Below are 14,479 nucleotides of genomic sequence, written 5' to 3' on the forward strand. Positions count from 1 at the left end.
ATAAAGAAATGTCCAAACTCACCAAGTTAAAAAAACTACTCAATTTTTAAAAATATACTAAAGATTTGATGAGCAACTTTATCAAAGAAGATATACAGAGAGCAAATAAGCAATGAAAAAGCTGATCAAGATCATTAGTCACTAGAGAAATGCAAATGAGATGCCATTAACACACCTGCTGCATGGCTAAAATTAAGACGACTGACCATATCAAGTGTAGGTGAGTGCGTGGAGGGAAGAGGAATCTCACACACTCTTGCTAACATAAAATATCACACCCAACTTGAAAAACAGCCTTTTCTTAAAAAGCTAAGCATACGCCTACTATATATCCAGCCACTCCACTCCTAGATACTTACCCATGAGAAAAGAAAGCATACGTCTATAGAAAGACAAATATAAAAGTTCACAGCAGCTCTGTTTCGAACAGCCAAAACGGAAGTAACCACAAAGTCACTGAACAAGTGAAGACAGATACAAAGTGTGGCACATCCATAATATGGATACTCTTCAGCAACAAAAGGAATGAACTATTAACATATGCAAGAGCATGGATTAATCTCAAAATAATTATGTTGCATGAAATCAGACCAAAAAGCGTACATTCTGTATGATTCCACCTACATAAACTCTAGAAAATGCAAGCTAATCGACAGCAATGGAAGTCAGATTAGTCAGCACCTGGGGGTGAGGACTGGAGGCAGGGAGGAAAGCAGAAGGATTTCGGAGGGGCACACGAAACTTTGGGGGATGGCACACACACTTGCGCAGCGGTAGCCTGGTCCGCGGGGTCAGCCCGGTCCGCAGGGGCGCCCACTCTGCCGCGGTGGCCCGGCCCATGCAAACACAGGGCGGCCAATTGGGACAACCACAAGCAGACGGGGCAGGAACAGAAGCTCTGGGGATGAATATGTTTACTGTCTTGATTGTGGTGTCCTTCTCAAGGGTGTACATGTCAAAACCTACAAAACTCTAAAGTTTAAATATTCGTACCTTATTTTATATCAACTATACCTCAATGTCAGTTTTGGGAGAGGATTTGCTTTTTTTAAAAAAGGACCAGAATCCATGTTTCTTTACTCCTTTAGTAGCAAAACTGAACAAACCCACCTGTTTCTTGAACTTTAAATGACAACGAGAATTTGAAAAACAGGATTTTGGTAAAATAGCAAAGTTACTGCACGAAATATCTGTCATTATTTGCCAAATACAGCTTTTACAATACACATTTAAATAAAACCTCTTAACATGCCAATGAGCAAATATTTATCAATTTTAAAATATGTCAAAGATAATCATAAAATCTTCAAAGTTTTCAGAGTTCATACTAATGTGCAACTTTCTAGTTTCTTCTTTAGCCATATTATAAAACTGAGAGCCACTACAATCAAAAACTTAAAAAGCCAACATAATTAAAAATTATTAAATAAACTCAAGAATATAACAGGAGTTTACTTTGTTTTTTCAAATAAAAGAGCAAATATATTACACATTGAACTTGGGGGAACAATTGGGATAGAAAGAGAAGAGGCAAAAAGGAAGGTAAGAAAAGAGAAAAAGGATGAGAAAGTAGAAAATACAAAAGAAAATCTGACCAGAGGTTTAAAAAAGGTGCAAAGTAGAGAGAGAATAAAATAAAATAAAAATTTTAACTTATTTATTTAGCTTACTTATAGGACTCTTACGATCTACCTAATTTGCCACAAATGAGATATCTCCATCAGTCGACATGTGAAGGGTTATAGCCGAGGTAAAGGAAGCAAGCCTTACCCCAGGTAAGACAACTGCCCCAATTCCACTTTTCAATTTGGACCTGCCTCTGCCGCCTCGTCCTGACAGTCCTGCACCACGAGGTCTCCGCTTTCCTGGAAATCCCGACCCACGGCCCTACACAACAGATAAGGAAAAGTCAGCATTCTGAAAACATCCATAAGAATTTTAAAATCCAAATGTGACATAAAACGCCTTATTAAATGTTACACAGATACTTGCTTCTCTCTTTTATTTTGATCAGATGATAAATATTAAGAGACCAGGCTTATTATTTGTCTCTCTCAATATGTACTCTGCAACTTAAAAATATATAAACATAAAAAGCATTTAACCTTAGACTCAAACTTCAGGTCTATCATTGCGAATGCCTTGCCTCAGCAAACTTTGGCATTATTTTCCCATTTCTTAATCCTACATTCGAGGCAACTACAACCACCACAACCCCATCCAGGTATCTGCATGTGCAGCAATGTGTATTCAATACAGAGCAAGCAGAAGGAAGGACTCTCTTGTTAACTGGTCTCTCAGTAATTACAGTCATAGCTAACACACACTGAGTACTTGCTATGTACTGCTCCAAGCACTTTTTACTCTCAACAATCTCATAAGGTCAGTACCATTTTATTATCCCCATTCTAGAGATAAGTACTCTGAGGGATAAAAAAGTTAAGTAACTTGTCCAAAATCATAGAGCTAGCAAGTCTGGTTCCAGTGTCCACATCCTTAACCACTATTCTGAACTGCTACATAGTATGAAAGCTGATTTCTGGTAGTGTACAACTGTATTTTTCCTGTCATTAAAATTGTCAATTTCCTTTACCATTCAATAGCTGTCTATTTGAATTAAACATGTACCTCATTCTACCATAGTATTTAGAGGACAATTTATTTAAAGATTATAAGAAAGTTGATGTGGTTTAAATCATCTAGATAATAGTTACTTGAAATGGAAATAATTTCTAAATTTTTACCTAACACAAGCAAAAATTCCATGGGAAAACATGTTAAATTCCCTGATATTTTAACAAATAAGTAGTAGGGTTATTTGTTGTTGTCTTTTTCTTGTTTATAATCAGACTAACTTTTTACTACCTAAAAAGTCCTGATATCTACACATACTTTATGTATACTTAAACTTATTAAAATACTCAGAAAATTCTGATAGTTTTTCCTTTAACAAGTTAAATGTATGTTATATCTTCAATTGATGTCATATCATAGTTTGAAATGCTGAGCTCGTTACCTATGTAGCAAAATAGTTTCTAAGTCAATAACTTAATGGAGGGGGGACCATTTTCCCCTTTGGTTTTAACAAATACAGCGAACCTCCAGTTTTCAGATGGCCTCTCTTTTAGATCTCTTGAGCTTCTTTGAACAAGGGATAAAGTAGGGTTGAACTGGATAGTTCTTGGTTTTTTTTTTAAAGTTAAACCAAAAATTAAATCAAGACTATAGTAATCTCTCAATTTATCTTTCCCCAACATCCAATGACACAGATAAGAATAAGTAAAAATCGAGAGTACTTGCTTCAAAATTGTCAAACAACTCATCTTTTATACTCTTAAAACAAATATTTATACTTTAAACACCTGGCATGATATTAGAGTGAGTTTCAAATAGTTCTTCCAGTGGTGACAGAAAATAAGAAAGTGGAATCTAGAACTCCCTTGAAATCCTTGATTAGTGTAGTCTAAACAGCCTCATTCCATAATTATATTAAATATATAAAAATTGTCTTCTCTAATGAGTAAAAACGTTAACTTTTCAGATGATTAACACTTTTTCAAATTAATTTTTTACCCTTCAAAATGAACCGGACTATTAACTTCAAGGACTAGCAGAGTCAGCCAGCAATGACATGGAAAAGAGGCCCTAATGTTTTGAAGTTATTAACACAGACAGTGAAAGCTCCTGTAGTTCTGCTATTTCTTGTCCATTAGAACACAAGATTAGCGTAGTTTTTCTTTTATTCTTTTGTAAGCAACAAAATTTTATGATATCATAAATGAGCAAGTCCTTAATTACTTTATAGCCTGTGTGACAAGGATTTCCACCCATAGAAATACTGGTAATTACAACATAAAAGGAAGCAATCATAAAGAACGTATTAAGAAAACTTATACTTAAAATCAGTCGTGTAGCATTGCAGTTTAATCTCCTCCTAACTCAGATCTTTAAGTGCAAGCATGCTGCTGCTCCACATCAAAATTGTTAGATTAAAAACCTGGCTGCGGAAGCTGAACTATTTATCTAGAAAAGAAAGGTTTAACTCTTCTACTTGGACAAAACCAACCAGAAAGAAATGATGTATGAATGTAAATGCAATTTTATTTACCACTTTGATGCTCCAAATGGCACTGCCAGGAAGCTGCCTGGGTTTAAAAATTTCCCGACCTTCTGAAATGTCTGGGGACCAGGAAGGTGGGCTCACTGTATTATGGGTACTCCAAGCCCCCTAGGATATGGCAGGTGAGAAAATAGATGTATAAAACTCAGCAACGGAAAAGGTCAAAGCCAGCAACTAAGGAATTTTAGAACAGCAAAAACAAATGCAGACGTATGGAAATTTAGGACAAATTGCTTCAAGGTAGAGAAAATAAGTTTATCACTTACAGTGACTTTATACTTAAATGTTTGCAGTTAGAATTTACATTAAATATTTTATTCTGGTTGAAACATTGGTACAATGAAACATACTAAAAGTTAAGGTTTCTATGACATCGACATTGGCTCAAAAACTGCAATTATAGCACGAAAATATAATTGAAAAAGTCAATCAAACTCTAAGAAGTAACACCATAGGAAACTATCTGGGGATTATTTTCTTCTAACAATTATCATTCTACTGGAAAGGAGAAATGGGTAACTTTAAAGAATGTTATGTATGTATACCTATTGCTATAAACAACCATAGCAGTAAGCCAAAAATGCAATCAGAAATACGAGCAATCAATAGATGCATTCACTTTAAACTGCGGAAAATTAGCTTGTAACCTTAAGATGCAAATACCATTATAATCCTTCCTTCAGTGACCATTAGCTGTGAGTTTTGGTTTTTATTTTTATTTATGGGACACTCATACTAAATCTCTCCCTTAGCCAGATTACATCTAAGGGACTAATTTGAAAAGTGAGAAACTGTTAAAGCAAATTGTTCTAAATTTGCAAATTAAAATGCCTAAAGTACCTGATTATTTACACAAGAAATAGTATTTATTAAAACAGTTAAAACAAAACTAAGACATTTCACTTCCAAATAACCACATTCAGCAATAACCTGAACTAATCTGATGAAGATGCTAAGCAGAATAAAGAAAAATGTTTACTCACAAAGATAACATTTTAAAGAAAAACACAAAACAAATTTCAAACAATAAAGAACCTATTTTGAATTAGGTAGTTCAACAATGCATGCTATAATTTTACTAATTACATGACCAAAACTTAAAACAAGAAATGCAGTACTTACCAGGTTTCGAGAATATTATCAAACTAACAAGTAGTAGCTTATCAATCACATAAAAATGCCACTGGGAATTTAATCAGCCAGAAATAAGAGCTTGACTACCCTTTCCAGAGGAGATAGTTAATGGAATCACAGTATTTTAAGAAACACTACACAAGGGAGAGATGGTTTCACTTTTAATTAACCTATCCTCAAGCTGAGCTAACGGCTATGGTGATTTCACTGACAAGTCAATTATCCCACTTTTCCACTATCAGATCAACTTGCATCGATACCTATGTTTTCTTTCCTACTGCATCCAGGGTTTTCTGTACCTCTCTGCTGCCAAAAGTCATTTCTCTGTTCTTATTTTACTCAAACTCTAAACACCTACATACAACTCTGTCGGGTTCGGTGCAGGACACCTGTGAATGTTTCTCTGCCCTCCTTTGCTGACCTTGCCCAGCCTCCCAAGCAACTTCTTCCTCTACCTGACCTCTAAAGCCCCAGTGTTTCCCAGGGCTGAAGCCTGGACAACTCTCCTTCTCTATGTAGTCTCATGCTAAATGGGATTATCTATAATGACACTGTATTGGATGTTGTTATCTCCCAAAGTCACATTTCTGGTTCTAACGAGTTCTGAGAGCTCCAAGTTACCATGATTTTCAACTTCTTTCTTAGCATTTCCATTTTGTCACACAAAACCTCTCAAGTTTACCATGTCTAAAATCTCTCCCTTAACCAGTTCCATCTCATAATCTTCCCCATCTTTAGAAACAGATCCAGTCCTCAAGTCAGAAAACTGGGAGTCATTTGATCTGCTCTTTTCCCTCATCACTCCCTTCTGCCCCTTCAATCCTCTCCTCCTCCACTCCTTCAAGCCAAACCATCAGTAAACTCAGTATCTTTTATCTTCAACTTTTGCCTCTGATCATTCTACTTTTCTGCACTCCCATGCCAGTGGACCAGTCTTGGCTACCAACATCACCTCTCACCTATCCCGCTGCAACACTCTACCACTCTTTAAGCTTCTTCCTCAACTGCATCTCCTCATCAAGCAGCCAGAGGGACTTTTCAAAAATGTAAATCTGACCAAGTCACTACCCTGTTCTAAATCCTTCAATAGCTCCTCACTGCACTTAGCATACAAACCTTTCCCACTGCCTCTCTCCAGCTTCGTCTTGTCTCACTCTCTCACCGCCAGTATGCCCTAGCTATTCTGGCTTCCTTGCGATCCTTCACACGTGTTCAGTTATTCACCAGTGGGACCCTACTGACTCAGAACGACCTAACTCCTGGCTTATGGCTGGCTGACTCCTGACTCTCCAGGTACGGCCTTAAATATTTCCTCGTCAGAAAGGCCCTTCCTCAGCACTCCAAGTAAAACCATCACCTCCCTTACTACACTTTTTGCATCTTCTCATTCATCACAATTTGGGGTCTTATGTTTTGTTGTTTATAATTATTTAGGGTAGAGAGTGGGGACAAGAGATATCTAAACTTAGTTCTCCCAATATTTCCACTGGTTTTTCCCTGAGGCTATTTGGCTGGTGTATATCTTAAATTTCTTTTGATAGATCATTTGATGTTACGTCAGTAGAAAGTTCTTAAAACATTCCATAAAAAGTCATGCTCTGGGACCCGCCCCATGGCTGAATAGTTAAGTCTGTGCGCTCCGCTTCCATGGCCCACGGTTTCACCAGTTTGGGTCCTGGGCACGGACATGGCACCGCTCCTCAGGCCATGCTGAGGCGGCATCCCACATGCCACAGCTAGAAGGACCAACAACTAAAAATACACAACTATGTACCGGGGTGCTTTGAGGAGAAAAAGGAAAAATAAAATCTTCAAAAAAAAAAAAGAAAAAAGTCATCCTCTAAGATAATATGTTATTTAGCATAATTTAAAAGTTGGCTTTGATGCCAAAATTATATAGCACTTCAAAAAGCATTTACACTTCATATAACATGGACGAAAAAACAAAGGGCTCTATAGATCAAGAATGTTTGGATGCCATTTCTGAGTTAATTAGAAAAGCACTCAACCACTATGAAGGATTTAAATAATAAAAGCTTGGGTAACTACATTATGAATTGTAATAAGTATATTATCATAAGACATTGGAAGATAGTGTGCAATTTTATAGGAACTAAAGAAAAATCATGACTACACCTAGATGTTTTGACAGAGACGAAATTATTTAATATATTCTTAGACCTTAAAACTAAAATACAGCTGTAATGATCCATTTTAGTTATAAATTATCCATCAGATCTCAGCTTTGATCAAAAAGAACTTACACAGATCATTCAGAAGAGGTTAGCTCCCGTCTCCTGCTACCAGCTGTACATCATTGCTACACCTGAATTCACACTTACTACACTTGTATTTATTTCTTGCCATTGGCCTATAATCCTGATGAGCAGAAACCATGCTCTTTTTGTTCACTGCTGTGTCAAGTATTCTGTTCAGTGCATACTGAACATCTGTTTTTTCCTACTGAGCATATATTGTTTTTTGCATGCATGTATGCATAAATGCATCAACAAACACTGTCCTACGATATGAAATAATACTAATTCCCCCACCAGTCGTAGCCTAGAATCTTCAATTTCCTCAGCTATAAAAAAAAAAACTACCAAGCTATTCAAAACACCGTTACTCTTAAACAATCTACAAACTGAATTAAAAGCAAAGCATTCAAAATGTAGCCAGCAGGAGACTTTAAGCTGTAAAGAGAGCTAAATGGAATCAACTTGCTATTAAATCCTATACATAGAAACTTTTAAAAAATACTACTTGGCAGAGATTGAATTAGATTCCAACAATAACTACTGAACCCCAAAACTATCTAAACATAGCATTAAGCTTCTTTCTGCTTTGAGGCCAATTTCTCATGTAAATTATACAGCTGTTACAAGGACTGTAGGGTACGGAAATGGAAACAATCATGGCAGGTGGAGGATAGGCTATTATGGGTAACTTTCTGTTAGAAGTCAAATCCTGTTAAATATGATCAATGTCACAATTAGAGCCCATGACTATCCTAATCTACCGAATCAGTTTAAGAGTGGCCAGGGAAGGGCTGATGTCTCCTGGGAAACCTCACACCTCCAAGTCCTAAGTCAGCCTCAGGCGCAGCCTCTCCCAACACACTACGGAAAACCGAGACTGCTATTAAAAGGTGAGTCTGATTTAGAGAAAGCAAAAACAATGAAGGTAGAGCAGAAAGGAGGACAGCAAGTGAGAGAAACAGAAAACATTACAGTGTATCATTTGTCTTTTTGGTACATACATTAACTCACATACGTAACAGCTACAGCAGGAAACAACTCACTTATGACTTACAGAATTCTTTTCACATAAATAAATCTCATAAACAAAACTGAGTTCAACATCAAATAGAAGAAATTTACTGCTGACAGTGACTTGATAAGATACAGAAACGTACAGAAATAGCTGTTACCAGACTTAGCCTTCAGTAATTTAAGAATATGAATTTGGCTGCTGCTGCAACGGTTTTGGTAATAGCTTCAGAAATATGACAGACAAGAGGAAAGTCTGAGGCCTCTAATCTGATGTGTGTGCAGCTTGACACCGAAAGGGCTAGACATTTTTTAGGTTTAAAACGACAGTTTTCCAATGGTTTAGAGGAATGCCTGCATGGGGGTCTTCTTCAAATGTGCATTTTCGTTCAAGTTAAGTGGAGCCTGAGATTCCACCTAACAAACTCCCAGGTGACTCTGGTATTCCTGTAGGTGTGCAGGTCACACTTTGAGTAGCAAGGGTTTAGTCTTCATTTCTAGAAAACACGCCTAGGACTGCTAGCCCGAGGTGAGCTTTCCCTCTGGCCCCCTCAGCTTTCCCGCAGCACCTGTGGTGTCTTCTACTGCAACACATACCGCACACAGTATAGGTAATGGGCTGCTGAGATCTAAAATCTGGGCAACCATTATTTGGCTTTGAATGCAAGAAACCTACTATGTATGGTATTTACTGTGACCAGTGTCTGACTCAGTCAAGGCCTGCAGTTATTTTCATTGGCCCATTTTAGTACAAGCAGCTATTAGTCAATCTGTTTGGTTTTAGGAACACCACTCCAGAACTGCATTTAATACATGGTTATTACGTCTTTCTCAAGTCTCCATTTTCACAGAATATCTGCGTTATTCTGCAGTTCAAGAAAGAAAGCAGGGCAGCACTTACCATCGGCTATGTGTCAGGTGCTTTACAGGTGTTACTGTTAAATTCCTACAACCACCATATGATGTAGTTTAACAGATGAAGAAATCAAGACAGTTCACTAGGAACTTGCTGAGTGTCACACAGACAATAAAGGACGAACAAGGGTTTGCATCCCAGCAACTGCACTATGGAAATGTTCATGCTGAATATATACTAATCAGTCTTTTCTAGTGACAAGTAACTATAGTACAAATAGATATAAACAATATAAAATACTTCTTAAAAGTCATTTTTTTAAAAGGCAGCATAGCAGTTAGACTAAAATGCATGTGAAAAAATCACTGTTGGCATCCACGTTGCATCTTTTATTCCTCATAAAAAATAGAGAATATACATCATTTACTAATGAAATCTTCTTTAGGTTCTAAGACAAGGTTTCAGATATGTAGGTTCTACCTGGCAGGTATTCAAGAATGGACAATGACAACTACCTGCAAAATTTCTTTTCCTTCAATCAATACCATTGTGTGTACATTACATAAAGCAACATTTCAAAGTTCAAACATTTTAATTAAAAGCTGGATATGAAATAATTTATCAAGAACTGAAACTCATTAATTAAACAATATGATTTACAGATCTGCCTTTTTTATCCTAAAAACAAAACCCAAAAAATGTCAACAGTGCTTCTTGCTTAATGGATTTGCATTTACAAACCAGAAATGGTGTCCACTATTAAAAAAAATTGCTTACTTATAATTAATTGTTAACAAAACTACGATCCTCTGTAGCTCACCACTCTAGAGGCCTGCTTTTCTCTCACAGGAATAGATTATGAAATTGATATGTTAATTTGAAACACATTTAAAATGCTATTGCAGTACACAAGTATGTTATAAAATTCTATGGTTCATAGTGAAATTACTTAAATTGATGAAAAATAAATTTAATTCACAATGTAACGGGAAAGCAGTTATGATCTAATGAAGTACTACCTTTGGAAACATACTATAATGAAGAAATTTCATCTTCTCTATGAGTACCTCTCAAAGGATATCAGTCTTACAATTATGGTAAGTCCTAAGCTTTCTATATACAGACACGTACCCTATAACAACGTTTTGGTCAATGACAGATTGCATATATGACGGTGGTCCCATAGGATTAGTATCATATAACCCAGGTGTGTAGTAGGCTACACAACCTAGGTTTGTCTAAGCGCACTCTGTGATATTCACACAACGATGAAATAACCGGATGATGCATTTCTCAGAATGCACCCTTCATTAGGCGATGCATGACTGTATACGATGCTAGCAACAAAAAACGGTGGAAAGGTAAAATCAAAAATGAAGACAAAAATCCTCAGAATTTGAAAGTACTCTAAATATTGTTAAGAGTACTTATGTTTTATGAAGTTTCCTTGAAATATTTTAGCAATGTTTCATGAAAACATTTCTAAGAAAACATATTTCATAGGTCTAATAAAAACTCTTCCAATACTATCATTAAAGCAATTAGTACATGAGTGTCTGAAGTAGATCACAGTTGTGTGAATACATTAAATATTTTCCCATAAAATGACATGACACCAATAGGGTAAATAACAGAAGAGGAGCTAAGATTACTATTACGTCAGAATTTCCAAATCAGAATGGATAAATACAAATGTGGGTGAGAAAAATGGAATAGAAACCAAAAAACACAAATGATTTGATATGATAAAAAAGTGTTCCATTCTGTTTTCCACTGCTTTTTAAGAGCATTTCTCAGACTACTATGTTTAATGCATAAAAGTAACAAAACAATGAGTAACACATTTCTCTAGCCCTGGACTCTCCTTCCAAGGTTAAGGTAAAAGAAGACTGTCAGAGGCTGGGTTTTAATTGGTGAAGGGCAGAGTCAGTGCACTGTAAGTTTTAAAAGCTCCCAAGGTGATTATGTTATATTGTAAAGTCAATAACCGCTTTTCTAAACCCAAGGCCAAATGTGGGTATACTTATAAAAATAATGGAAAGTAAAATACTAAAACATACATAAACACATAACTTCAATAAAAGATGAGAGAAAAGACAATGGATTCATTGGGACAATTTGTATGAAACCATGTCCAATTTGCTGCCTGTCACTACTCCCACCAATTTCCTTCTCCTACTACCCATCATGTCTAAATTCTTCCTCCTTATCTTTGTGAAATTCTGTGTCTGAAGTGAGCAAGAAAGCAAGAAAGAATCTTTTTCTATCCACAACCATCAGAAAAAAACTTATTACTATTCCTGGAGTTAGTAAGGTTTTGAAGCACACATTAGAGATATATTTGAAACGTCTCATAAGAAAATGGCATATTTCTTGCTAAATAACACTTAAAATCTTCCATATAAAAGGCACAATATAAAACGTCAAACTTCAGTTACCAACCTCTTCTAAAGGGAAAATACTCCTATACAATTTGACATTTGATAACAGACTTCCAATACTTGAGATATAGATTCCATTCTGTGTCCTGATGTTACAGATTCAGAATAGTGAAATATATACACATAAATATATACCCATCCATACCTTGCTATCAGTACACACAGACCTGCGTGTAAGTATGTGCATGTACATATGTACTCATGTGCGTGTATATACGTACATATGAATACCTATGAGTGTGAGAGTGTATATATACGGATTGCATATTGACTAATATACATTGAAAGTACATGGAGTGATGTGTTACTACAACAAACGGTTTCATTATCATCTGTTTTAAGAAGAGTCCTATGAATAATTGGAGGAATTGAAGTATTTCTACTGCAATCTTTAAAAACTCAGTGAAAGTAGTTGCTGGCCCTGGGGCAAAGTGGTTAAGGTTTGGCATGCTCTGCTTCAGCAGCCTGGGTTTAGTTCCCAGATGCAGAACCACACCACTTATCAGTAGCCATGCTGTGTCAGTGGCTCACATATAAGAACCAGAAGGACTTATAACTAGAATATACAACCACGTACTGGGGCTTGGGGCTGGCGGAGGGGAGAGGGGGGAGATTGGCAACAGATGTTAGCTCAGGGCCGATCTTTCCCAGCAAAAAAAAAAGAAAGAAAGAAGAACATTCTGGTTAATAAAACATTTTTAAGAAACAGTGAAAGCACAGCAACATTCTTAGTTTATCAATCTTAAATTTATTTGGTATTTCTTTTAATTTCATCAATAACTCTGGAGTTAAAGCTTTCATATTTTTAAAGATGTTTTTGCCTTGCATTGTCCAATAAAGTAGCCACTCATCTTATGAGGCTACTGATCACTTCTAATGTAGTTGGTCTGAAACCAGATTTCGAACACTTAGCATGAAAAGTGAATGTAAAAATATCCCATTAATAATTTTATAAATATTAAGAGCTAAAATATTTTGAATATATTGGGTTAAATAAAACTATTAGGGGCTGGTCCCGTGGCCGAGTGGTTAAGTTCGTGGGCTCTGTTTTGGCGGCCCAAGGTTGCGCTGGTTCGAATCCTGGGCGCGGACATGGCACCGCTCATCAAGCCATGCTGAGGCAGCATCCCACATGCCACAACTAGAAGGACCCACAACTAAAAATACACAACTATGTACTGGGGGACTTTGGGGAAGAAAAAAATTTTACAAATCTTTAAAAAAAAAAAGTATTAAAATTTATTTCACCTGCTTCTTAATGTTTAAGTGGGACTACTAGAAAATTTTAAATTAGATAAGGAGGCTTACATTATATTTCTACTGGGCAGCACTGGCTTACCCTTGGACTGGCTAACTCATATCTCCAGATAATACTCCAGTCGCTAACTGTCACATCTAACTTTAAAGCTTTCAGATTTTCTGTTTCTAATTAAAGTATTCATTTAATTTCTAAGTGAATTCTCAGAAAAACTCATGTAATATTAGAAAAGGTTAAGATAAAAATAAAGATTTGACCAGTGTGAAACAAAATTTTAACCCACGAAATGTGCAGTTCTTTGGTTAGGAAGGTATTCACTATACTGGTAAAGATCATAGAACTGATGATATTCAATAAAATATGGAAATACCAGTCATGTTAATCAAAGCGACAGCTGGAAACCAAAGAATCTTACTCACATCACAATCACTGCCATGAAAAGTCATTTCATTCTATAGTCAGTCCCTACTGCCAAGAATATGCAAAATAAACACTAAATAAAACAAAAAATATAACACAGAAATGCCTGAAATCAAAGAAATTCACATAATAGAATATAAGTATACACACATCCCTGTTTAGGTATAGAATGTTCCTTGGTGTTATGATCCCATTACCTCAGCAGCGATTAAAACAATGAAAGAGCTACCTTGTTCTATCCAATTCCTACTCCCCACAAAAATGGCAGTATATTAGCAAGCTATGAATCACCAAGTGAAGGTTGTTTGCTACACAACTAAAACCAAGCTAATGGGGGGGGAAACATGGCCTACAAACTGCTGATGAGATCAGCAGCAAAGCGACAGGGGCAGCTAAATAGAAAGTAGAATACTACCAGAATTGGGAATTGAAAGAGAACACAGCAGCAGCAACAGCAAATGTTTAGGACATGACTCATATAAAAGTGGATGAACCTGGGGGAAAAAATACACACTTTCATACACATACACAAGTACACACACTCAGATACAAACACATACATACATACACACAATATTTTGGAACATAAGTCAACAGAGAAATAATCCTAAGAGTTTCTCAGTTTGAACAGAAGTCTCTAAGGGGAGAGACAGTAAAATTTAACAGAAACATTTATGATACAGTATCCTTAAAGAAGGTAAATAGCTCAACTAAAATAAATTTGAGATTCAAATTTCCATTGCTAAAAAAAGAAAAATCCTCTTGGTAGAATAGAAAATAAATATCAAGGAAAATACTTAGAGAAAGGTATATATAGAGTGTTTTAGTTTATTGCAAATGTCTTTACCATAGAGAAATAGTTAAGTCCCAAGTGGAAATTACTCTGCCTTTGGTGTAAAGTATTGTCTTTAGAGAATAAAATATATCTGGATTTTATTTTGAGGGAACTAATTTTCACATTAAAATAAAATTTGATTTTAT

At 36.1% G+C, this 14,479-nt stretch overlaps 1 protein-coding gene across 14 annotated transcripts in view; it reads right to left on the minus strand.

Annotated features, from left to right (window-relative positions):
* Positions 1-14,479, minus strand: part of KMT2C (lysine methyltransferase 2C) — a 268,830-nt gene that overhangs the window by 94,354 nt on the left and 159,997 nt on the right. For all 14 annotated transcript variants that reach the window (XM_044765689.2, XM_070516758.1, XM_044765692.2 and 11 more), the window contains 2 exons: positions 4,109-4,228; positions 1,771-1,887 (listed from right to left, as the gene is read on the minus strand). In XM_044765689.2, coding sequence (XP_044621624.1) covers positions 1,771-1,887; positions 4,109-4,228 — 237 coding nt within the window. The remainder of the gene's footprint in view (positions 1-1,770; positions 1,888-4,108; positions 4,229-14,479) is intronic.

Source organism: Equus asinus, chromosome 1 (genome assembly GCF_041296235.1).
Source record: "Equus asinus isolate D_3611 breed Donkey chromosome 1, EquAss-T2T_v2, whole genome shotgun sequence".
In the NCBI taxonomy this organism is placed as follows: domain Eukaryota; kingdom Metazoa; phylum Chordata; class Mammalia; order Perissodactyla; family Equidae; genus Equus; species Equus asinus.